The sequence below is a fragment of the Leucoraja erinacea genome, chromosome 14, assembly GCF_028641065.1.
Source record: "Leucoraja erinacea ecotype New England chromosome 14, Leri_hhj_1, whole genome shotgun sequence".
In the NCBI taxonomy this organism is placed as follows: domain Eukaryota; kingdom Metazoa; phylum Chordata; class Chondrichthyes; order Rajiformes; family Rajidae; genus Leucoraja; species Leucoraja erinaceus.
Window position 1 is genome coordinate 45,116,941 of NC_073390.1, and position 25,754 is coordinate 45,142,694.

General features: G+C 44.0%; 1 protein-coding gene across 2 annotated transcripts; it reads left to right on the forward strand.

The window, feature by feature from the left end:
• Window positions 1–299: 299 nt before the first annotated feature.
• Window positions 300–23,849, forward strand: pdcd10a (programmed cell death 10a). Of its 2 annotated transcripts, none has more exons than XM_055646325.1 (8): window positions 300–434; window positions 8,082–8,273; window positions 8,927–8,980; window positions 12,041–12,158; window positions 17,337–17,463; window positions 19,419–19,497; window positions 22,243–22,325; window positions 23,398–23,849. In XM_055646325.1, exons 2-8 carry the CDS (start codon window positions 8,184–8,186, stop codon window positions 23,477–23,479), a joined length of 633 nt encoding a protein of 210 aa, XP_055502300.1. In that variant the 5' UTR covers window positions 300–434; window positions 8,082–8,183; the 3' UTR covers window positions 23,480–23,849. The 2 variants fall into 2 exon arrangements, with proteins under 2 accessions (XP_055502300.1, XP_055502299.1); XM_055646324.1 differs by having other exon boundaries at window positions 340–463.
• The last annotated feature ends 1,905 nt before the right edge of the window (window positions 23,850–25,754 follow it).

Consider the following 25,754-nt stretch of genomic DNA (forward strand, 5'->3'; position numbering starts at 1 on the left):
CACATTGGACAGCAGGTGTAGGGACTACACATCCCAGAATCCTTAGCGCAATGGGCGGAAATGGGTGTAGTCACTCATTGTTGATAGGGAAGTGGGCACTGCAGATCCCAGAATCCTTTGGCGCCGTGAGCGGAAGTTGGTGTAGGCAATGCATGGGATGTTTGGACGAGTGGACTACAGATCCCAGAATCCTTTGGCGCCGTGAGCGGAAGTTGGTGTAGGCAATGTATAGAATGTTGTGACGAGTGGACTACAGATCCCGGTGGCCGTGGCGCGCCGTGGGGGCGGAAGCGCGGTGTGTTTCCGGCGGGCGGAGGGAGGGGGCAGCGGTGGCGGCGACGAGAGTTTTCCCCTTTCGGTCGGAGGGGCGGCGCCGGGCGGGGTGAACGGGGGCGAGGGCCGAGGCTTCCATCGGCGGGCCAGGCCGGATGAGTGTGAGTCCACTGACTGTCGCTATCCCAGTGTGAGTGTGTGAGTGAGTGAGGCGTCAGTGGGAGAGAGGCCTGAGCGGTGTGTAGGCCCCGGGCTGAGGGGACGGGAGAGAGGAGGGAGATGGGCGGCCTGCGCTCCCGCCCGGTCTGGCTTGAGGCGAGTCGGGGCCCGGTGTGTGGAGCCTGGGCGCAGGGGAGAGGGGAGGGTAGAGGACAGAGACCGGTTACGCCGCTCCCCCCTGGCCCCCACGACCCCCCTCGCCTTGCGGAAACGTTGGTCACTGAGCCGGTTACACCGACGCCCGGACCTAACCCGGGCTGGGACCGCCAGTGGCAACTTACCCCCTCACTAGCTCCCTGTGGCTTTCAAATTATACTTTGTAAAGCTGGACTTTGTGTGTGTGTGTGTGTGCTGCACCTTGTAGAAACAAGGAACTACATCACATGTCGGCTTACAGAAAAGACAAGTAGAGAAGAAGAGGTGTTGCACCTGTTAGGGCACAGATTCTTCAAAAAGGAATTTCTGAAACAAAATGCAACAACGCCCAGCGTCCATGATTTCGGGTGCATTCTTTCATCTGTTCATGTTGTTTGTCGAACAGCAGCTCTGGAATGTAATGGAAAGGTTAAGGTGCTATTTCATTGCGTTCTTGTTCATAAGTGATAGGAGCAGAATTCGGCCCATCATTCAATCATGGCTGATCAATATTTTCTTCTTAACCCCATTCACCTGCGTTCTCCCCATAACCCCTGACACATGTACTAATTGAGAATCTATTTGGTGTTGGAGGAACTTGTAAATTATTTGTATATTCTAGTTAATGTTTTTCAGATGCTTTCTTTTTTGCTTCATTTCGTTTTTAGAACAGCAGGTCTGTGGAATACAATGGAATGTCAAGGCACCTTTGGATTGATTTCTTGTGTTGGGAAGAGCTTGGGAATTATTTGTACACTAGTGAATTATTTTTAAGGAGTTATTCCAGCACTATGTATTGCACATGAGATACCAGCATCTGTAATTCCTTGTGCGTGTCTCTGCCAAAGTATTCTGACTCTGCTTCCAACACGTTTTTGGAAGATTTCCAAAGACTTATGTGCAGCCTTTTGGTCGAGAAAAATGCACCTTGTTTTCCAATGGATTTACTATTATTAAATAGTGAGCACTATTGCTTTCGTCCACAATAGCTAGCAGCATCCTTTACACATCTACCTTGTTCAGACCTGCAAATATTCCAAAACATTATTGTGCAATCAAGTTACCTTACGATTGGCATTATTTTATTATTGTCATGTATTCTGGGTCACAGTGGAGGAAAAAAAAATAGTTTGCATGCTATCCAGTCAAATCATGCTATACATGGGCACAACTAAGTCATGCACATGTACATCAGAATGCAAACAGAAAAATACCAATGTGTTGTAGAATTGCAGTGACAGAGAAAGTGAAGATTAAAAAGAGTCCAAGGGTCACAAACGGGGAAATGTTGTGAGCTCAGGACTACAACCTGGTTTATGAGAGGACCAATTCACAGTCTGATAACAACAGGAAAAAAAAGCTGTTCTTGGTTCTGGTGGAATTTGCTTTCAAGGTTTTGCATATTCTGCCCAAAGGGAGAGGGGAAATGAGGGAGTGACCAGAGTGCTGATGGTCCTTGTATATGTTGGCTGTTTTTCCTGAGGCAGTGTAGATGGAGTTTGGGGGAGAGGTAGGCCGGCTTGTAGGATGGACTGGGCTCTATCCACGACTCTGTGGAATTTCTTGCGAACTTGGGCAGAGCTGTTGCCAGACCAAGGTGTGATACGTCCTGATGGGGTGCTTTGGTACGTCTGTAGAAGTTGGCAAGAGTTGTTGGGAGACATGTCAAACCTCCATAATCATGAATGTAAACCATCGGATACAAACTTGGGAATGGACAGGTTGGGTTGGGATCCTGCTAGGGATCCACATCTATTCTCTGACCCGCTGACTTCCTCCAGCAATTTATTTTGCTCAAGATTCCAGCATCTGCAGTTCCTTGTGTTGTCTATCAGAAGGAAGTGCTGCAGGAGGTGACGAATCAAATCTCTATCAGAAAAGGAGAACACACTTGCTGGAAATGAGATATAAGATTGCCATGGCTGATTACCACAAATTGTTGAATTCAAGGTGGACCTGGGGGGGGGGCTGGTGCCACATGCAGCGGCAGGCCTGATTTGCCACTGCGAGCAGAAGTTAGGACTGTTTGGTGAACTTTTGTAACTGTCGGCACCAGAAATGTGGTGACTCCTGTGTACTGCCTCGGTGAGGTCTGCCGTGCATTTTTACCGGGTTGTCTACAAAAACAAAGGATTTCACTGTACCTCGGTACATATGACAATAAAGTATCATTGAATCTGTGTAGAGGAGTCGGCACTGTGAGTGATGAGTCCACTTGAATTGTAAGCAGCATAACTACATTTCTGCTTCACTGGGCAGGAGTGTTTAGGTCCCGGACGTTGAGCAAATGTTGCAACCTGTAATTGTGCGAGAAGGTGCCTCGAGAAAACATGTGGATGTTGGTGGAAATGAAAGAATGGATTGCAATGATTCAAGGAGTCCCTTAGGACGCGCTACAGCATTATGTTGGCAGGTGTTAGCATTTGAAAATGACCTGTTGAACGTGGAGGCTGGTGGGATGGAAGGTGACTCTATCCTTGCGAATTGTAGGAGGAGAGCGGATATATGAGAATTGGTTGGCAGAGCTCACGGAGCTATTTATTTCGATGGTGCAGCAGAAAGACGACCAAGGGCAAAGGAGGACAAGGTAGAAGTGCTGGTGTGGAAGCTCAGGTGCGATCCATGGAGAAACTAGCAGAATTAAATGGAGTCCTTCCAAGAAGGGGTGAAGTGCTGACGTGTAGCGGCAGGACGTCATAGACCTCTCAAAATGGAGATGGGGGGATGTTATTGGGGGTTTGAATGGAGTGGAAATTGGTAACTAAAGTAACGAGGTTTTCGCAAAGGTGTGTAAAAGCAAGAGGTGGCACTGATAATGTAATTAGTAAACTGGAAAAGGTGGTGGGATGGGGTATGAGTAGAAGTAAAGCGAGTAACATTCCATACATCACACAAAATGGCAGGTGCAGCCTGGACCCATTTACTTCGCGTGGCTGCACCTTCGATTTGGAGGCAATGTGTGCAAGACCAAGGTCAGCAAAAGAAATGTAACGTTGAAGCATTCGTGGTCAGGCCTCTGTTCAAGAAGAAATTGAAGGCATCGGGCTGTCCCGGTGTGGGGTGTAAGTACAGAGGGTTAGGGCACTGTAGCAGAAAATGAACCATCTGGAGCAAGGTTTGAGGAAGGACATTCTTGTTATTGAGGGAGTGCAGCGTAGGTTTACAAGGTTAATTCCCGGGATGGTGGGACTGTCATATGCTGAGAAAATGGAGCGGCTGGGCTTGTATACTCTGGAGTTTAGAAGGATGAGAAGGAATCTTATTGAAACATGTAAGATTATTAAGGGTTTGGACACGCTAGAGGCAGGAAACATGTTGCCGGTGTTGGGGGAGTCCAGAACCAGGGGCCACAGTTTAAGACTAAGGGGTAAGCCATTTAGAACGGAGATGAGGAAACACGTTTTCCCACCAAAGGTTGTGAGTATGTGAAATTATCTACCTCAGAGGGCGGTGGAGGCTGGTTCTCTGGATACTTTCAAGAGAGAGCTAGATAGGGCTCTTAAAGATAGCGGAGTCGGGATATGGTGAGAAGGTGGAAGGAACGGGGTATTGATTGTGGATGATCAGCCATGATAACATTGTATGGCGGTGTTGGCTCGAAGGGCTGAAAGGCCTACTCCCGCACCTATTGTCTATATGATTTTACAAATGGCAGACAGGGTACAGAAAACAATGGTGGAGCAAATAATGGGGAATACGCAGTTGCACATTCAATATCATAAAATGTAATGAGCAGGATGGTGGCAGGTTGCAGAGGTAGTGCAACTGATTACAGGTGGACTGAAGGAAGAATCCTTGAAGAAATTTATATATTTTAAATGTAGAAATAGAGGGATTAGATGCAGGCTTGCTAAAAATGGACTGTTGGGTGAACTGATTGTGACTGAAAGGATATGGCCCTCGGCAGTTTAATAAACCTAAACTAGTGACAAACACACAGTACTGGAGTACTCAGTGGGTGAGGCAGCACCTGTGGAGAGTGTAGACAGATGATGCAACTGGATTGGGCAGCATGAAGGCGTAGTGGTGGAGTTGCTTTCTTACAGCGCTCTCAGTGCGCATGTCTGTGAGCGGATGGCGGGCCACATCTATCACGTGTACACATGGATCCCACCCCGGATGGCAGGCATTAAATCACGTGTTCACAGAAGGTAGACAAAAATGCTGGAGAAACTCAGCGGGTGAGGCAGGGCCATGCAATCCTTGCATGTCTCACCCGCTGAGTTTTTCCAGCATTTTTGTCTACCTTCGATTTTTCCAGCATCTGTAGTTCTTTCTTAAATGTGTTCACAGAAGGTGCGCGGCCGTGCCGGTGGCTTTGCGCAGGATGCGGTACAGCCAGAGCTCGGCTGCGCTCGGTGGGCCGGATGATTACGGGCAAAAAATCTGCTTGTGGGCCGGATGATTTCGGGTTACGGGCCGCATTTGGCCCGGGGGCCGTAGGTTGCCGACTCCTGTTCCAGGTTGAAAAGTTTGGCTTTGGAACGTCTAAACTGCAACAATGTTCCCTGTTGTACCAACGATTCACTTGTCTATCTGTGAAGGCAATAATTTTAATGGTTTGCATTTATAAGCGTTGATGTAGGCACAAATTTTGTACTGCCAAATCATTTAGTGGGCTTTGAATTTGGTAGATAAAATATCTTGTTTTGGGTTGTCTTAAAACGGATCTGTATCTGTGAAATATTTTAATCATGATTTTGCACTGATGGTTTTAGTATTTTCCTAAAAGTTGTGAACTTCATGTGTTGTAAAGAATACATTCAAAGATAAGACAAAGCCATTCAAATTCAAAGGGGAGATCTTGCCTGACAAATCTGTTGGAATTCTTTGAGGAAGTATGTCGCAGGATATACAAAGGCGACTCAGTGGACGTTTACCTGGATTTTTCATAAGGCCTTTGATAAGGTTCTGCACAAGAGGCTGCTAAACAAGATACGAGCTCATGGTATTAAAGGGAAATACAAGCATGGATAGCAGGTTGGGTGAATGGCAGAAGGCAAAGAGTGGGAATTAAGGCTATTTCTGGTTGGCTGCCAGTGACTAGTGGTGCTCTGCAGGAATTGAAGGGTCTTGTGGCCAGATTTGCTGATGACACAAAGATAAGTAGAGGCAGAAATGTAGAGGAAACATTGGGTCTGCAGAAGGACTTGGGCAGGTTGGGAGAGCGGACAAAGAAGTGGCAGATGGAATACACTTTGGTAGTAGGGATAAAAGCGTATACTATTTTGTAAATTATTAGAGGATTCAGAAATCGGAGGTGCAAATGGACTTGGTAGTGCTGGGGCGGAATTTGTAAAAGGTTGAACTGTTAGTAAGAAAGGCAAATGCAATGTTAGCAATTATTTCGAGAGAACTACAATACACAACCAGGGATGTGAAGTCTGGAAAAAGGTCTTGACCCGAAACGTCGCCAATTCCTTCGCTCCATGGATGCTGCCTCACCCGCTGAGTTTCTCCAGCATTTTGTGTCTACCCATGTAATGCTGAGGCATTATAAGGCATTGGTCAGACTGCATTTGGTGTACTGTGAGTAGTTTTGAGCCCCATATCCAAGGAGGGATGTGCTGGTGTTGGAGAGGGTCCAGAGGAGGTTTACGAGATTTATCCCAGGAATGAGTGGGTTAACATATGATGAGCGTTTGAAGGCATTGGGCCTCTACTCACTGCAGTTTAGAAGGATGAGGGGGAACCTCATTGAAATTTACTGAATAGTGAAAGGCCTGGATAGAGTGGATGTTGAGAGGATGTTCTGGCTAGTGGGAGAGTCCAGAGCCAAATGGCACAGTCTCAGAATAAAAAGTACTTGGTCATTTTTGAAGCCTGATGGACAGGTTTTTGAAAAGTAAGGGTGTTAAAGATTCTGGGGAGAAGGCAGGAGAATGGGGTTGAGCGGGAACGATGGATCAGTCATGATTGAATGGCGGAGCAGACTCGATGGGCTGAATGGTCAAATTCCACTCGTATGGCTATGATGGGGACCCATTTCTCATTGATAAGGAAGTGAATATATCTGAAGAATCGTCTTGATCCGAAACCTGACCCATTCCTTTTCTCCAAAGCTGCTGAGTTACTCCAGCTTTTTGTGCCTATCTTCGGTTTAAACCAGCATCTGCAGTTCCTTCCCAAACATATTTGAGAAGTCTGTTTTGAGCTTAAATGGGATACATTAATTGATTATTACTGTAAGGCATTGAAACTCATTATAAAATGTGTTTTTTTTTTACTTTGCATAACACCATTTGGTGCCATTGTAATAATTTGAACTTGTACACTGCCACGATTGATCAGAAATCTGCCCCATGAAAATCACCTGCCGCCATGTGAGCAGTTCAATTAGACTCTATAAACTAAGGTGTGGTGTTTAAAGGTTGGGTACTATATTTGAGTAATGACGATTGTTAATTTCCTTCAATTTGCATGCCAACCAATCCAAATTCCATGAGTGTACTTGTTGTTTGTGCAGTAAGTGGAAAAGCATTTTGGAAATGCCAGAGTAATTTGATTTATTTCCTTATTGGAATTGCTTAATTGCACTTTATCTTGCACTAAACATTATTCCCTTTATCCTGTATCTGTACACTATGTGTGGTTCGATTGTAATCATGTGTTGTCTTTCTGCTGACTGGTTAGCAGGTAACCTAAGCTTTTCATTGTACCTCGCTACACATGACAGTAAACTAATCTAACCTATTTGTGGAGGAAAAAACTTCAGATGCTGGTTTAAATCGAAGGTAGACATAAAATGCTGGAGTAACTCAGCGGGACAGGCAGCAAACCGGAGAGAATCTAAACTATTGATCTATTTTTAACATATTTAAACCATAGCTGATTATGTTAAATATGCCAATATGCAGATACATTCTTTGGGCTTGGTTAAAACCTGCAACGTTTGTTCATGTTATTTTTGTTGCTTTGTCCCTTCGCTCTCTGACACCCGCTCAACTCTTTTTAGTTTTCGTTGCGTTTAGAGAGTCAGCACGGAAACAGGCCCTTCGGCCCACCGAGTCCACGCGACCAGCGATCCCCGCACACTGACACTATCCTACACACACTCGGGATACTTTACAATTTCGCCAAAGCCAATTAACTTACAAACATGTACCTCTTTGAAGTGTGGGAGAAAACCGGAGGTCCTGGAGAAAACCCACGCAGGTCATGGGGAGAACGCACAAACTCCGTACAGACAGCATCCGTAGTCAGGATCGAGCCCGTGTCTCTGGCGCTGTAAGGCAACTAAATTACCGCTGAGGCACCATGCCACCCCTAACTGATAACTTAATTGAGGGGGGGGGGGGGGGGGGGGAGAGAGATCAGAATACTTGAAGGTTGTACATTTTCTGCTTGTAGATCCATTGCCCACACCTTGCACAAAGTTATTGAGTGTGACAGTATATTGACAGTGAAATGTGACAGTATATTGACTTGTATTCCCTATTTTTCTTTCCTTCTAGGGAAGTGACTGGTTTTCTTGCACAGGGGGGCAGAGGAGCTCTGGCTTGCCAGTGAATGTTGACTGTAGCACTTTTTCAGCAATAAGGTGTGATTAACCAAGGATGACAATGGAAGAGATGAGGAATGAAGCAGAAACGACATCCATGGTTTCCATGCCACTCTATGCAGTGATGTATCCAGTATTTAATGAGGTGGTTATTGCACTTTTCTGTTCCACGGAGCAAATGTTCTTTGACTTGCTCTAAATTGTTTATTGCTTCAAAATGGGTCATTATTACATCTGAAACTGATAGTTTAGTTTAGATTTGCAGCGTGGAAATAGGCCCTTTGGCCCTACGAATCCGTCATGACCATCAATCACCCGTTCACACTAGTTCTATGTTATCCCAGTTTCGCATCCACTCCCTATACACTAGGGGCAATTTATAGAAGCCATTTAACCTACAAACCTGCACGTCTTTGGGATATGGGAAGAAACCGGGGCAACCGGAGGAAACCCCCATGCAGTCAGAGGGTGAACGTGCAAACTCCACACAGATGACACCCGAGGTCAGGATTGAATCCGGGTCTCTGGCGCTGTGAGGCAGCAGCTCTACCACTGTGCTGCTGACTGAATAATAGATGAGAATATCCTTAAATATGTATTGAAATGAAGGGGAACAAATGAGTTATGCATAAGACACTGGGATTAATAAACATTAAGTTTGCAGTTTTTCCAGAAATGTTTCTTCCATTACATTTTAAACACAATAATTATTTTCTGTAAATCTACTTCTATGTTCTTTTGGTAAGTGAAAGTTATTTTAAAAAATCAAACTTGACTAAAACCTTTGCTTCATTGCAGCTGGAGCAAGTTAATTTATCTGCTGCACAGACTCTCAGAGCGGCTTTTATTAAGGTGAGTTTGGTTATTGAAATTCATTCAGCCATGATTTATGTTTTAACTTTGATTCTTGTTCAGCTTGTGAACAAGCATGCAGCTCTAATCTTAGTCATTGAGCTTTAATGGAACCGCCTATGATACTGCTCCAGCATGATGTAGAATGTTGAACAGTACAGCATAAGCACAAGAACAGTTTCTTCAGCCCGCATTGTCTGTGCCCAAGACCATTACTTGCACATAACCCATATCCCTCCATTCCCAATATATCCAAAATGCCAATCCAAAAGTCTATTAAATGCCACTAACTGCATTTAGTATCTGCTTCAACCACCACCCCTGGCAGCACGATCCAAGCACTTATAATGCTCCATGTAAAAAAAAACCTGCCTTGCACCTCCTTTAAACAAAATGCTGGCGTAACTCAGCGGGACAGGCAACATCTCTGGAGAGAAGGAATGGGGGATGTTTCGGGTCGAGACCCTTCAGACGGTAGAAACGTCACCCATTCTTTCTCGAGAGAGATACTGCCTGTCCCGCTGAGTTACTCCAGCATTTTGTGTCTATCGTGATAAGGGAATAACGTTTAGTGCTAGGTAAAGCCAACAAAGTCCGATGAAGGATAGTCCGAGAGTCTACATTGTGGTAGAATACCTCATCGTTGGATCGGCTGTCGTCTTCTCGCATCGGTCTTGTGACTACACATGGAAATCTGTAATTTCATAATTTCTCTTTCGTGATGAAATCTAGGCATTGTGTTCTGTCATCTGAGAAATGTAATGCCCTTGTGTTTGACCAGTTGTATTGGAAAAGTGCCAGCACTATTGGGTAGTTGGGATCGTCTGACCTTTTTGCAATCTTGCAAGTCATTGATTACCACTGAAATATCAATTATGTAAATTGCATTGTGCGATAGCATCTTATTTCTGTAAACCAAGGTGGAAAATCCAACTCTAAACAATTTGCATCACATTGGAAACATAAAATTTGTTTAAAGTTTCCTATTTGAAAAGGAAAGCAGTTTATAACATTTTTACACTGTTATGAACTATTACACTGTTATGAACCAAATCAAAATGGCTTCAGAGTTATACAGCCTGCGTTTAGCCCATATTCCTCTAAACCTTTCTTATTCATGTACCTGTCCTAAGGTCATAAGGGATTGGGGCAGAATTGGGCCAATCGGCACATCAAGCCTACTCCGCCATTTAATTATGGCTGATCTATCTCTTCCTCCTAACACCATTCTCCTGCCTTCTCCTCATAACACTTGACATCTGTACTAATAAAGAATCTATCTAACTGCCTTAAAAATATCGACTGACTTGGCCTCCACAGCTTTCTGTGGCAATGAATTCCACAGATTCACCACCCTCTGACTAAAGAAATTCCTCCATCTTCCTAAAGGAACAACCTAAATGTCTTTTAAGCATCGTTATAGTGCCTGCATCAATTACCTCAGCAAGCAACTTGTTCCGTATGTCCACTGCCCTCTCACTTTTCATACAAATAAGGTACAGTGGGATGTCCTGATGGCGTGGAATCGGTGGGTCGAAGGGCCTGTTTCACACAGGAGCTTTTAGTGATCAAAATTTCCCCTCTTGTGATGCCTCTCATGTTCAAGGAGCATAAAGTTTGAAGCAAAAGTTAAAAAGTGCCTTTCTCTGAAAAGCAGCACATAAGGAAAAGCAAGGCTGCTTCCTCCACTATTATGCTCTGTGGGTGGAGAAACTGTTTAGTTACAAATGCAGAACTGTTTCAGCAGGAAATTCAATTGCGCCAAGAAACTTGGCATTTACCTGGAATGTATGAATCAACCATGCAAACTCCTTCAGTTAATGCTGAGGATATTTCCAATGTTCCTTGTTGAAGGATTAAATTAGTATTATTTGCATTTCACATTTTATTATTAAAATTATCATTTTATCATAATTAGTATTATTTGTCATTTATCAATTATTTTAAAACTTAATCCATGGTTATTTTGAAAATATTTCAATTTTACCGTCTCACAGAATGGTACTTTACTTTAGAGATACAGCGTGGAGTCCGCACCGACCTGCATGCTGGCACTATCGTACACACAAGGGACAATTTCCAATTTCATAAAGGCCAATTAACCTACAGCCTCTAAATGTTTGGGGTGTGGGAGGAAACCAGAGCTGCCGGATAAAACTCACGTGGTCACAGGCAGAAAACACAAACTCCGCACAAACAGTACCCATAGTCAGGATTGAACCCGGATCTCTGGTGCTCTGAGGCAGCAACTCTACCGCTGTGCCTCTGTGTTCTTAAGTAGATATCCTAAAAGTTCAAAACGCAATTAAACAAATAATTACGAGAATAGAAAATCCCTCAGAATGAACCTGGAAAAGCTTTGTCTAGTATGTGGACATGCTTCATGGTTCTTATTGTGAAATGGCAACCAGGTCCACAAAAGCTTAGTAACTATTGTTCAGAAAAGTTACAGTCCAGAACACAACACAGCATTCTATTCCAATAAATAATTTGTCCTTCACTGTTAGTATGCCTTTTCTTTGTGTAATCTGGTGCTCCTTTATAGTTTCCCATTCAATGTTTGTGCTTTAGCCTCTTGTTTGATTGTTATTCTCGCCAGTTTTTTCCATTTTATATTTGCTGTCTTCTGTACTGTACTCTGTGAACTTGCCGACTACCACAGATCGGTGGGGAATGTGTGGAATGGAGGTTATATATGGTTAATGATAGTTTTAAGTGGATAGTGTTAGTGTACGGGGTGATCGTTGGACGGCGGGGACTCAATGGGCCGAAGGGCCTGTCTTTGCGCTGTGTCTCTAAAGTCTAAAGTGAATTTGCAGAGATCAGGCAAATGCAGTATAGCATGGGGGAATTGGTCATCTTGACATGAAGCATTTAGCCTAAATCGGAGAGCTTCAATACATAGGGATTAGGACAGCCGAGCATATGATTTGTAAAAATCGAATGTAAGCAAGTGAGTAGGATATTTTTGAAAAAAAAGTAGGGAGTTGCGTAGTGTGCCAGTAAATTGCTTAATTATGCCTGAGAGCACACTTTCAATTCATAATTCTTTCACTTTAGGCTGAAAAAGAAAACCCTGGTCTGACTCAAGACATCATAACCAAAATTCTGGAAAAGAATTGTGTGGAAGTGAATTTCACCGAGTCCTTGCTGCGCATGGCCAGTGACGATGTTGAAGGTATGGCAACTAAAGTCAACAATGCTTTCAGAAACCAGAAATAGCCAGACACAAAACGCACACGCCACATCAAAACGAGTTACTATAGAACATGAGAGATTTAATTTAAGTCAACTACAACCATAGCCCTAATATATACCACAGGATAAGGTAGTGCGGGGTAGACCCTTAGTCTCAAGAAGGGTCTCGACCCAAAATGTCATCAATTCCCTTTCTCCAGACATGCTGCCTTACTTGCTGAGTTACTCCAGCATTTTGTGTCTACCTATGGTGTAAACCAGCATCTGCACTTCTTTCCGACACAGGGTAAGAGTTGACTGATTAAATATGGCTGCACAGAAACAGTGCCTTATTTTAGATAGCAGCCTCCTAGAGACCTTTGCAATGCTGAAAATGCTGGGGTCAGCCATGATCTGTGGTGAAGACGATGGCTATTTTTTGGTGCCAGACCTTTCATCAGAGCCTTCAAGCAAGGTCAGTCCTATTCTGGTGAAAGTCATTGGAATTCTCTGCCACAGTAGAGGCCAATTCACTGGATGTTTTCAAGAGAGGGTTAGATTTAGCTCTTAGGGCTAAAGGAATCAAGGGATATGGGGAGAAAGCTGGAACGGGGTACTGAATTTGGATAATCTGCTGTTCATATTGAATGATGGCGCTGGCTCGAAGGGCTGAATGGCCTACTCCACCTATTTTCTATGTTTCGATTGACCTGAAACGAAAAAAATCTATTTCCCTAAATTAGTGGTTCTTAACCTTTTTGGCATAGGTACGTGCATAAGCGAACAAAACACTGTATGTGGCATGAACCTTTGTTAGTTTCCTAAAAATGGGCTCAACAAATGGATATGTTATTTATGATCCCTTCATGACCCCGGTAACCCCCAATGACCCCCACCCTCCCGTACAGGGGTCCTGACCGGCAGGTTAAGAACCACTGCCCTAAATACTGTGAATTTGCACAAAACTTTATTTCAGATTTCCATACTTACAAAGAAAATAGATGCAAAATGCTGGAGTATTTTAGCGGGTCAGACGGCATATCCGGAGAAAAGGAATAGATGACATTTCGGGCCAAGGCCCTTCTTCAGACTGAGAGTTGGGGAGAGGGATAGTAGAGGTATGAAAAGGTGCAGGACAGATTAGAGTCGGCACCGATGACTAAAGAGCCCACAATGGCCCATTGTTGGTTGTGGAGGAGGTGATAATGAGGGGGATATGAACGGTAAAACTAGCAGGATGACTAGGTCGGTGGAGGGACACCGCTTTGCTTAGATGCCCAATAGTTTTCATGCAGATTTAATTATGCATAGAGGGAAACAAAAACCTGATCATTCATGGCCTTGTGTCAACTGCTGTCCCTATTCAGTCAGAAGAATGTTATAATGTGTTATATGGAGGCAAATTATACATTGCACTTTAGTTTTGAGATACTGCGCGGAAACGGACCCTTCAGTCCACGCTGACCAGCGATCCTCGTATACCGGGACTATCCTATACACGCTAACACTATCCTACACAGACAATTTTTACCAAGCCAATTAACCTATAAATCTGTACGTCTTTGGAGTGTGGGAAGAAACCGGAGCATCCTGATAAAACCCATGCAGGTCACGGGGAGACTGTGCAGACGGCACCCGTAGTCGGGATCGAACTCGGGTCTCATAGAATCATAGAGAAAATAGGTGCAGGAGTAGGCTATTCGGCTCTTCGAGCCAGCATGGCCATTCATTATGAACATGGCTCAAAATCAGTACCTCGTTCCGGCTTTCTCCCCATAATCCCTTGATTCCCTTCGCCCTAAGAGCTGAGATCTACCTTGGTTACATTTTCTCTGGCAATTTATCTCTACCGCTGCACCACTGTGCCGCCTTTAACTGATGTTGCGTGCACTGCATATTCTTCACTGTATCTACCCTTGAATTCAATGACACAAACTTCTGCCGTGCCCAGCTGTTTGTGAAGGCCAAAGATGAAGAGAGATGTCTAGGTGACACTGTATTTGGGCGAAGGGATTTTAGCGAATGTGACCAGAAGTGTCCCACGCTGGGAGAACCAACCTGTCTGGCTTTTTTTTAAGAAGCATTTTGTCTCCATTCCCAGACTGAGATTTTGACAATTGATTCTCTTTCTGTATAGATCCAAATTGAAACTTTCAACGTAGATATGGAGTCAAAATGTTCTGTATTTTCCAAAACTATAACGGGTTAATGAAGGTGTATAACTATTCTACAATTTATGAAACGGATGAGTGCCTGGAGAGATTTTGTTACACAAAGGTTCAAACGCTGAAAAGCCTTGGCACGCTAGAGGCAGGAAATGTGTTCCCGATGTTGAACTCCAGAACCAGGGGCCACTGTTTAAGAATAAGGAGTAAGCCATTTTGAGCGGAGATGAGGAAACACTGTTTCTCACAGAGAGTGGTGAGTCTGGAATTCTCTGCCTCAGGGCAGTGGAAGCCGGTTCTCTGGATACTTTCAAGAGAGAGCTAGATCGGGCTCTTAAAGATAGAGGAGTCAGTGGGTATGGGGAGAAGGCAGGAATGGGGAACTGATTGGGGATGATCAGCCATGATCACATTGAATGGCGGTGCTGGCTCGAATGTCTGATTGGGCTACTCCTGCATCTACTGTCTAAGGGTAATCTTGCTACCGTGAGTTCTGAAGCACGAGTAAATGGCACACTATAAATTACAGTGGGAAAATGGGTGAGATTAAAGAGTAGGTGGTATTACAGCAATAAGTTCTAAATTGAACATTCATGATTTGGGGAATACCTTTGCCATTTGCTCCTCCAGTATTTCTTTTGCGTTCTTTGAAGTTTTTTTCGCTCAAATGTTTCTGCAAAGCCAGATTGGTTTGGATGTTTTAATTAAACTCTGCTCCCTTCTTGCTGGAATTGTTTGAAACTCTTAATCGCTTGTCTTGCTTTGTCTTTCGCCATTGAAATTTCAATAGGAATGCGCTTTATGACATTTCCCTCATTTTAACCTTCACGATCTTGTATGATTTCAAGAGCTGTTTCCAGATTAGTCTGTTGGATTTAAGTATTACAGAAGCATTTTGATTAGTAACTGTGAAAACAAGTTTCTTTGGCACTGTTCCCAGCAGCCAGCCTGAATGAAGTTGGGATTTATTGTTGATGTTATTGATAATTCCCATGTGTAGTCAGTAGCAGTTAGTAGCACTGGCTACTATGTGAAGTAAACTTTCGGAGCAATTTATAATGCAGTTCTTCTTGCGAATGAAACATAAACCAAAGGAAGAGTTAAAGATGATAGTAATAATTATACATTTATTTGTAATAGCACATTTAAAAACAACTCGCGTTGACCAAAGTGCTTCACATCAGCGCAGGTACTAATTTGATCCATACAACGGTAGACAGACCTAACAATACATACATAAACTGTTTACAGCGCCCACTCAGAGGGGCTCAAAAACGCTAGGAAGTAGAAATAGGTTTTGAGTCGTGACTTAAAGGAGTCGATGGTGGGGGCAGTTCTGATGAGGAGAGGGATGCTATTCCACAGTCTAGGTGCCGCCCCTGAGCTTAAACCTAGACTGCGGGGTGGTCAGTAGCCCCAAGTCAGCCGTTCTGAGGGACCTGAGAGGTAGAATGGTGGGTTAGAAGATTTTTGATATGGGGGGGGGGGCAAGCCCGTTAAAGGCTTTGTATACGTATAGGAGGAGCTTAAAGTTGATTCTGTACCGTACTGGGAGCCAGTGGAGAGAGGCCAGGATTGGGGTGATGTGGTCCCTTTTACGGGTACCCGTTAGAAGTCTTGCAGTGGCGTTTTGGACCAATTGCAGGCAGGACACGGATGATTGGCTCATGCTGGTGTATAGGGAGTTGCAGTAGTCAAGTCGGGAGAAGATGAATGCGTGGATGCATTTTTTCATGGTCGTCGATTTTAGCTATTGTACGAAGCTGGAAGAAACCAGCTTTTACCACAGAGTTGACTTGCTTGTCAAACTTTAATGCGGAGTCAAATATCATGCCAAGATTTTTGACGTGCCCTGACTAAGGAGGTTAGGCTTCCAAGGCTGCCTGTTATTGTTTTGATGGAATCGGAGGGGCCGAGTAGGATGACCTCAGACTTGCTCTCGTTAAGTTGGAGGAAGTTCTGAGCCATTCAACATTTTAAGTCATCGAGGCAGTGCATGAGGCTGTTTAAATTAGACCGGTTGTTGGGCTTCAGGGGAGATAGAGCTGTGTATCATCTGCATTACAATGGAAAGAAATGCCGTGCCTTTGCATGACTTGGCCGAAGGGGAGCATGTACAGGAAGAAGAGAATGGGGACTAGGATGTAGCCTTGTGGAACCCCGCAGAAAAAGCTAGCTGGGTGTCTCCTATTTTTTTACTTAGATCTCAAGCCGGGTGTTGAGCAGCCAGGTTGTTGTCTCTGCGTCAATGTATGCCAGGCCCTGAGCACCATTTGGTGGGTGGTAGAGCGGGCACCCAGAGATGTCATGGTTGGCTGTCTGTTGTTCTGCTCCGCATTCACAGGCTGGGCTCTGGTGGAGCCCCCATCTCCACACGCTGGTATTGAAACGCCCAACTACAGTACCAAGTCTGTTGAGCTTCACCCACGCTCTTCTAGGGAGGTCAGACCCTGGACAGCTTTTATCTGGTGAAGAGATGTAGCTGTGTAATGGAGATGAGGTTGCCTTCCTATCCTGTGACCACTTGGTGGCTATCCAGTGTGCTTTTGTCTCAGTTGGCTGGATGGATGCTAGGAGTTGTTTTCCATGTGGAGCAAAGGGGTGACCGGACTTCAGTTGGGGTGGCCTCTGCTCTCTGCTGATGGCCTGATCAGGAGGTGATCTGGGTCCAATGTAGTAATTTAGCACAAACATTGTATCACTAAAATCATAATGAATTAATAAGTTTATTGGCCAAGTATGTACACATACAAGGAATTTGCCTTGGTGCTCCACTCGCAAGTAACAACATGACAATTAAGAATGACACAAAACATTAAACACTAATAATAAAACATTGGATTATACCTTGTGTTGCACAAAAAAATGTTTTATTTGGGTAAAAAAGAAAACGTGCATATCATCACCGCTGAGTTTTCTCCAGCATTCTGTCTATTATTTTGTAAGCCAGCACCTGCGGTTCCTTGTTTCTACATGTATTTTACTTGTCATGTGTGCAACTCTTCCATTCATAGAATATATGATCGACAGGCAAGAACCAGAATTTCGGGAACTCAATGACAAAGCACGAGCGCTGAAAAACATTCTCAGCAAAATTCCTGATGAGATCAATGATAGGGTGCGATTTCTTCAGACAATCAAGTAAGTATTGTGCAACTCTGCCAAAATGAAAAGCAGAAAATGTCGCTGTGCATCTTGAAATTGTTTTTTCCACTCTGCTCCGGTCAAACCTCCCAGTGTATCTTTCCGTTCATTTGTCCTTGTACTCTGCGTTACATTTCTGCAGCCTCCACATTGCCGAACCACACATGCCTCCCACAGCCAAACCCCCATTAAAGCCATTATTGTCACCCGATCCAATCTCCCTGGTGTGGGGCTCGTTGCATGATTCCAAGAGATGGAAGCTGGCAATGTTGTATGAAATGGCAACGTTGGTCTTTCTATGCAGCATTTTGCCAAACCTATGCAGTATGTATGCAGATAGAGCTCTTGAGGGTGGTGGAGTCGAGGGATGTGGGGAGAAGGCAGGAATGTGGTGCTGATTGTGGATGGTTCACCATGATAACAGTAAATGGCCGAAGGGCCGAATGGCCTACTCCTGCATCTAATGTCTATTGTATCATCGGTCCCTTTCTCATCTTCCAAACTACCCATCATTTCACAACTCGGGCAAAGCAAAATCAATCTCTTGGCTGCTTCTCTTTGCTCAAGAAAATGTATATTCAGCAAAAACATGCATCACAGTACGGTTTGGGGAAACTGCTACATCCAAGACCACAAGAAATTGCAGCGAATTGTGGACGCAGCCCAGACCATCACACAAACCAACCTCCCTTCCATTGACTCCTTATATACGTCAAGCTGCTTCGGCAAGGCCAGCAGCATAATCAAGGACGAGTCTCACCCTGGCCACTCCTTCTCCCATCAGGCAAGAGGTACAGAAGTGTGAAAATGCACAACTCCAGATTCGGGACAGTTTCTTTCCAGCTGTTATCAGGATGTATCTTCCAATAGACAATAGGTGCAGGAGTAGGCCAATCGGCCCTTCGAACCAGCACCGCCATTCAGTGTGATCATGGCTGATCATTCCCAATCAGTATCCCGTTCCTGCCTTCTCCCCATATCCCCTGACTGCTATCTTTAAGAGCCGTATCTAGCTGTCTCTTGAAAGTATCCAGAGAACCGGCTCCACCGCCCTCTGAGGCAGAGAATTCCACAGAGTCGCCACTCTGTGAGGAAAAAATGTTTCCTCGTCTCCGTTCCAAATGGCTTGCCCCTTATTCTTAAACTGTGGCGCCTGGTTCTGGACTCCCCCAACATCGGGAGCATGTTTCCTGCCTCAAACCCTTAATAATCTTATATGTTTCAATAAGATGCCTTCTCATCCTTAATTCCAGAGTACACAAGCCCAGCTACTCCATTCTCTCAGCTTATGACAGTCCCGCCATCCCTGTCATCATACCTTCCACCATGGTGTTGCTCGTAAATTCAAACGGGAGTATCTAGCCTTTAAGAACTATCATTCCATGACGCATCTTAGGTGGGGAGGTGGGTTGTGTTTTTTATTTTAGTTTAGAGGTACAGTGCGGAAACTGGCCCTTTGGCACGACGAGTGCACGCCGACCAGCGATCTTCGCCCACTCACGCTATCCTCCACACACTGGGGACAATTATACCAAGTCAATTAACCTACAAACCTGTACGTCTTTGGAGTGTGGGAGGAAACCGAGCACCCGGAGAAAACCCGCGCAGGTCGGGGGGAGAACGTACAAACTCCGTACAGACAGCACCCGTAGCCAGGATAGAACCCAGGTCTCTGGTGCTGTAAGGCAGCAATTCTACTGCTGTGCCACCATGTCGCCCAACTTGAGGTTCTTTCTGAAATGCACCATTTTAAAGTTTTTTCTTTGTTTAATCTCCTTTCTAGACGTCATGGGCAAATTAAAAAAAATAATTTCTAGCTGTTTGAAATAATTAGTTCACTAGTTGAATTGCATTTTTAAGTGTATAAAAACTTGAATGTTCTGTTTGTAGAGGGATTGAAGCATGGCATGCATTAACTTTGTTGATGCCTGGTGGTGGTTGTTCTTTTGCAGGGATATAGCCAGTGCAATAAAGGAGCTGCTCGATACTGTGAACAACGTCATCAAAAAATATCAGTATCAGAACCGCAGGGTGAGTATCACATACATTATCCCCAGGTACCCTGCAGTTTACACTGTCACAATTTGTTCATGTACTCCCCACTTTGGCATGGAGTACACCTGCCTGGTGTTGGAGCCCCATATCTGAGGAAGGAGGCTGGTGCTGGAGAGAGTCCAGAGGAGATTTACGAGTATGATCCCAGGAATGAGTGGGTTAACATATGATGAATGTCGGACGACACTGGGCCTGTACTCGCTGGGGTTTTAGATGGGGGGGGGGGGGGGGGGGGGGGGGGGGGGGGGGGGGGCGGAGTTGAAGGACAGACGGGACGGGATTCATTGAACCGTACCGAATAGTGAAATGCCTGGATAGAGTGGATGTGGAGAGGATGTTTCCACTAGTGGGAGAGTCTAGAACCTGAGGTCCGAGCCTCAGAATTAAAGGACATTCCTTTAGGAAGGAGATGAGGGTGAATTTCTTTAGTCGGGGGGGTGCTGAATCTGTGGAATTCATTGCCACAGAAGGCTGTGGAGGCCAAGTCAATGGGCATTGTTAAGGCAGAGACAGGTAGATTGTTGATTAGTATGGGTGTCAGGGGTAATGGGGAGAAGGCAGGAGAATGGGGTCCTAACCCATAGGAGAGATGGACCAGCCAAGATTGAATAGCAGAGTAGACATGATGGGCCAAATGCCCTAATTCAGCTCCTATCATCTGAACTTATGGTGAAAAGTGGCATAATAAATTCTCTCTTGACAAGATCAATTATTAAAACTTAGAATTCTAACTTTTTATTTCACAAATGTGACACCTGTGCTGTTAAATGACAGTACTATCACTCTGCAAATACTTATTTGAACTTGTTGGAAGAACATGGATGATCTGAATATTGATCTAATAAGTTTAAGTTTGCATTTATTGTCACATGTACCAATTGGTACAGTGAAATGTGGGTGACCATACAGCAGTACAATAATCATGGCATCATTTACCAACTTGTTGGAGATGAGAACTGTAATGTGAAAATAGAATAAAGAATTTAAAAAATCCAGATAAATACTGCTGCATTTATTTATCAATGCAAGCCAAGCTTTAGTTACAGCTAATGTATGAGATCAGTAAAAGACGTTTTAGTTAGTAGCTTGATTGGCCTTCGATTAGTACGGGTGTCGGGGGTTATGGGGCAAAGGCAGGTGAATGGGGTTGAGAGGGAAAGATAGATCATCCATGATCTAATGGCGGAGTAGACTTGATGGGCCAAATGGTCTAATTTTGTTCCTAGAACTGATGACCTCATGGATATTGCCCGTCACGTGTAAGAAGTAGATGAGACAGTGGGGTAACGTGCAAATAGTGTGAATGGATGATAGATGGTCAGATACAGAGATACTTTTTCACACAAAGGGCGGTGGGTGTATGGAACAAGTTGCCAGAGGAGGTAGTGGAGGCTGGGACTATCCCACCGTTTAAGAAACAGTTTGACGGGTACATAGATAGGACAGGTTTGGAGGGATATGGACCAAGCGCAGGCAGGTGGGACTAGTGTAGCTGGGACATTGTTGGCCGGTGTGGGCGAGTTGGGCCGAAGGGCCTGTTTCCACACTATCACTCTATGATCGGTATGGACTCAGTGGGCCGAAGGACCCTTTTCCATGCTGTATCTTTCAATTAAGATATTAATTTGTTTTAAAAAATGTTTTAATATCCGAGGACAATATATTGACTTATCATTGTACTTGTGGCATGCAGAACACTTTATCCAGCCACATTTTAGTATTGTTGTTTCATTTGCTCATCTTAGTTACATTGCTTCCTGGTGGCAGTGTCCTTGACTTGATGGTACTCCCACAATCAGCCAGCAGGTGGTGTGATTCTAAAGCAGGGAAAGCTGATCATAATTCATATTTAGCAATATGATGTCTCATCTGCATTAATTTGCTGAAGTGAACACTGTTCATTAGCCTTTGTCAAATTAGTTTGTGGCAGATGTGCAGAGCCACTGTGTATCCTTAAAATTGGGGGTACGATATCGTCAACCGAGAGAAACAAGCAACTGCAGATGCTGCTTTACGAAAAAAAAAGTGCTGGAGTAAAGGGCCTGTCCACTTCCACAACTTAATTCACAACCTCTGCAGAGTTTGACCTTGACTCGTACTCGCAGCATGGTCATCGGAGGTCGTAGGTAGGTTGTGATGCTAGTCTTAGGTACTCGTGGTATTAAGTAGGTTGAGACGTTTTTTCAACATGATGAAAAATGTCCACGAGTAAAACAGGTCGTGAAAGTGGTGCAGGCCCATAACTCAGTGTCAGTCAAATCAGTTCGAAGAAGAGTTGTGGCCTGAAATGTCGCCTGTCCATGTTATGCACAGATGCTGCCTGACTATCTGATGTCTAGGAGTAGAATTAGGCCATTTGGCCCATCGACTACTCTGCCCTTCAATCCTGGCCGATCTATCTTTCCCTCTCAACCCCATTCTTCTGCCTTCTCCCCATAACCCCTGATACCCTGTACTAATCAAGAAGTTACTCCAGCACTTTGTGGTTTAGTCTATTCAACCTCAGTGGATGAGGTAAATTGGTATCCTTGTACTGTTTCCATTTGGCATCTTTTAATGCCACATCTTTTTACCAATAGTTTAGTTCAAAGTTAAGGATATGGCAATCTTTAAAAATTGATTCTGAAAATTTAAGAATCAAATACATCTTCATACATTCCTCACCAGTGATGCGTATTTGAAATTTTACTCTTTTAATTTCAAAATTTGGATTACTTTCAGGCACTTGAACACCAAAAGAAGGAATTTGTCAAATACTCCAAAAGTTTCAGTGATACTTTAAAAACCTACTTCAAAGATGGCAAGTAAGTATTACAGTTGCAGGCATTTATGTTCATTCTGTATGAAACATCCCCACAAGGTTTATAAGCAATGCCAATTTAGAGATTTTTGATGGGCATTTATAACAAGTTTTAGGTGAAATTGGTAAAATGCCAGAATCTCCATGGACAAATAGAAAGCATTATGATGTGTTAGGGTTAGGTGCTAGTTTACACCAAAGACACAAAATGCTGGAGTAACTCAGCGGGGCAGGCAGCATCTCTGGGGAAAAGGAATGTGTGGCGTTTCGAGTCGAGATCCTTCTTCAGACTCGCAGTCTGAAGGAGGGTCTCGTCCTGAAATGTCACTCTTTTCTTCTTTCCATAGATGCCGCCTACCCCGCTGAGTGACTCTAGCATTTTATCTATCTTAGGAAGCATTGTGATATGTGAGTGTAAGATTGCCATTTAATTACCATGCCAGATGTTTAGTTTCAGAGCAAGCACCAGCTTTATGGTGTGTATGTGTGTGTTTTTTTTATTACAAGTGTGCATCCAAGATTAGTTTGTTCATATTTCCAAATGTGGATGGTTCAGGCTGTATTTAGTTTGAATATATATTTTTTAAATTCCCTTTGAATGCACAATGTATTGCGTTATCAGAGCTTGGCTATTTGGAAAATGCTTTCAAGTGCTGTACCTTTTTAGATGACGTGAGAGGTGGAAGGGAAGACAGTGGGGACCTAGCGTGGGGGGGACTGCCGTGGAAAACAATGGCGGACCCGGAGTGGGGGGACTGCTGTGAGGGATGATGGGAGAACAAAGGGGGGGGGGGGGGGGGGGGACTCTAGTTTTAGAATCCTCTGGCCAGGTGATAAGCCTCAGTTTGTTTGTTTATTCGTTTGTTCTGGTGAAGGTGCTGTGCACACGGCAGCCAGCCAACAGTCTTTTAATTTTTTTTTCTGCTTTTAATTTACTTTTAATTTAATTTTAATTTCATGTTTTCGTGTGAACTTTGTGTGTTGTGACTGTTGGCAGAGCAATTTCCCTCCGTGGATGAATAAAGTTCTATTGTATCGCATGTACGTTGAAATGCCATTTTTGTTTTTATCGCCAGGGCAATCAATGTGTTCATGAGTGCCAACCGGTTAATCCACCAAACCAACTTGATACTGCAAACCTTCAAAACTGTTGCTTAGGAACTCCATTTGTGTAGCTTTTTAATGTTCAGCCTCACTGGGTTGACCTTTATATGTAAATTTAAATAGTCACAACTGTATAAATTAAAACCTCCATTTCGGGATTTGAAGATGTTGGATAAAATAATTGTCGACTTGCACCATATTTTTGTAAAGCATTGTAGCTAATCATGATTTCTCACTTAAGAAATATTGCATAACTTTTTGCTATCGTATTCAAATGAAGCCAAACAAAATTACGCCTTAACATATTGTAATGTAACATTCCTTTGTGTAAATATTGGTGTTCTGTTTCTGAAGTTGCTGGCAAAAAAAACAAAGTTATGTATTTAACATGATTAGTGGCAAATAAATCTAAAGTTGTAATCTATTCATTTGTCGTCTTTCAGCTGTGATTGCACAACAGGGGGGTGAGAAGGCGGCGGGGGTTTCAATGGGATCAGATTTTTCACAAGTGGCTCGATTTGCGCCCTTCAGCCCACCGGGTCCGCCCCAACCAATGATCCCTGCATGTTAACACTATCCAACACACACGAGGGACAATTTACATTTATGGAAAGCCAATTAACCTACAAACCTGTAACCTGTATGCCTTTGGTGTGTGGGCGGAAACCGAAGATGTCGGAGAAAACCCATGGAGAGAACGTACAAACTCCATACAGACAGCACCTGTAGTCGGGATCAAACCCAGATCTCTGGCGCTGTAAGGCAGCAACTCTACCGCTGCGCCACCGTGTCGCTCCATTATAACCTGATCTATTCTCTACGATGTTTACACAATTACTTGTGATTTTAAACAAATGCAGCATAATCTGTTAAACATTAAAACCTCCCCTTCCAAGCTCTCCCACAGCCTACTGTCTCCGCCTCTTCCTTTCTTCTTCCCGCACCCTCACCCCCGCATCAGTCTGAAGAAGGGTCTCAACCCGAAACGCCACCTATTTCCTTCGTTCCATAGATGCTGCCTCACCCGCTGAGTTTCTCCAGCATTTTTGTCTGCCTTCCTGTTAAACATTAAAACGCTTTTAACACCTTCAATTCTGTGTGGATTTACGCATGTCATTTAATAAATGTGCTGTTTTAAACAGCATTTTTTTGTTATTTGTAATATTAATTGCTACTTGCCAATAGTTACGGCTCTTTTCCCCCTTTCTTTCAAAAATATACAATTCTCAGCCGTTTAGAAACATAGAAAATAGGTGCAAGAGGAGGCCATTCGGCCCTTCGAGCCAGCACTGCCATACATTGTGATCATGGCTGATCGTCCCCTATCAATAACCCGTGCCTGCCTTCTCCCCATATCCCTTGACTCCACTAGCCCCTAGAGCTCTATTTATAGTTTTGATATTTATAGTTTATATATAGTTTAATTACTATAGTTTGGTCTGCTAGTTCTGCTAATAAAGTCCAGGCAACAGACAGGGGGACTTTGTTCTGCCCAAGAGTTTGCACAAGTTGCACAAAGGCTTGCTTCACATCAGGGCCTTTTATTGGGGAATCTTTCGAGTGCAGTCATTATTGGCTTGTTCCACAATATGTGAGCGCAAGCGGCAAGTCAGGAGCGCCCCGGATGGATACATCAGAGCTGAAAAGAAATAATTTGCTTGTGTTCGAAACCACTCATCCAGCGTTGACACACGGTTGCATTTAAGCCTGTTTTTTTTCCAACTTCTACACATATTGCTCTGTTAAAAACTGACTTGCAATTTAAATAAAATATCTAATTGTGACAGCCGCTGGAATGCTCAGTTATATGTCACTTTTATTTTATTTTCAGTCTTGTTTTTCAATATTTCCAGTATTTTCAATAATGCATTTGTTTTTTTCCCCCGAATATGTTGGGAGAAACCAGACGTAGGTGGGGCTGATTCCTGTGCAGAGCACCTGCTTTCAATCTGCAGGAAGCAGGAAGTCTGTTTCCAGTTGCTTGCTGCTGTCGTTCCCCACCTCGCCTCCACTCTCACCTTTCTGACTCTGGCTTCCTCCACTATTCCAAGACCCATGTTGGAGCAACATGAGAAACAAAGAACTGCAGACAAAAGAGAGACGCAGTACTGGACTAACTGCAAGGGCGGCACGGTGGCACAGCAGTAGAACTACTGCCTCACAGCGCCAGAGACCTGGGTTTGATCCTGACTATGGGTGCTGTCTGTACGGAGTTTGTACGTTCTCCCCGTGACTGGGTGGGTTTTCTCTGGGAACATTATTTCAAGGGTTCCACAAGGGTAAATAGACTGAGAAACGCTGCTCCAAAGACTAACAAGTTTGTAGATTA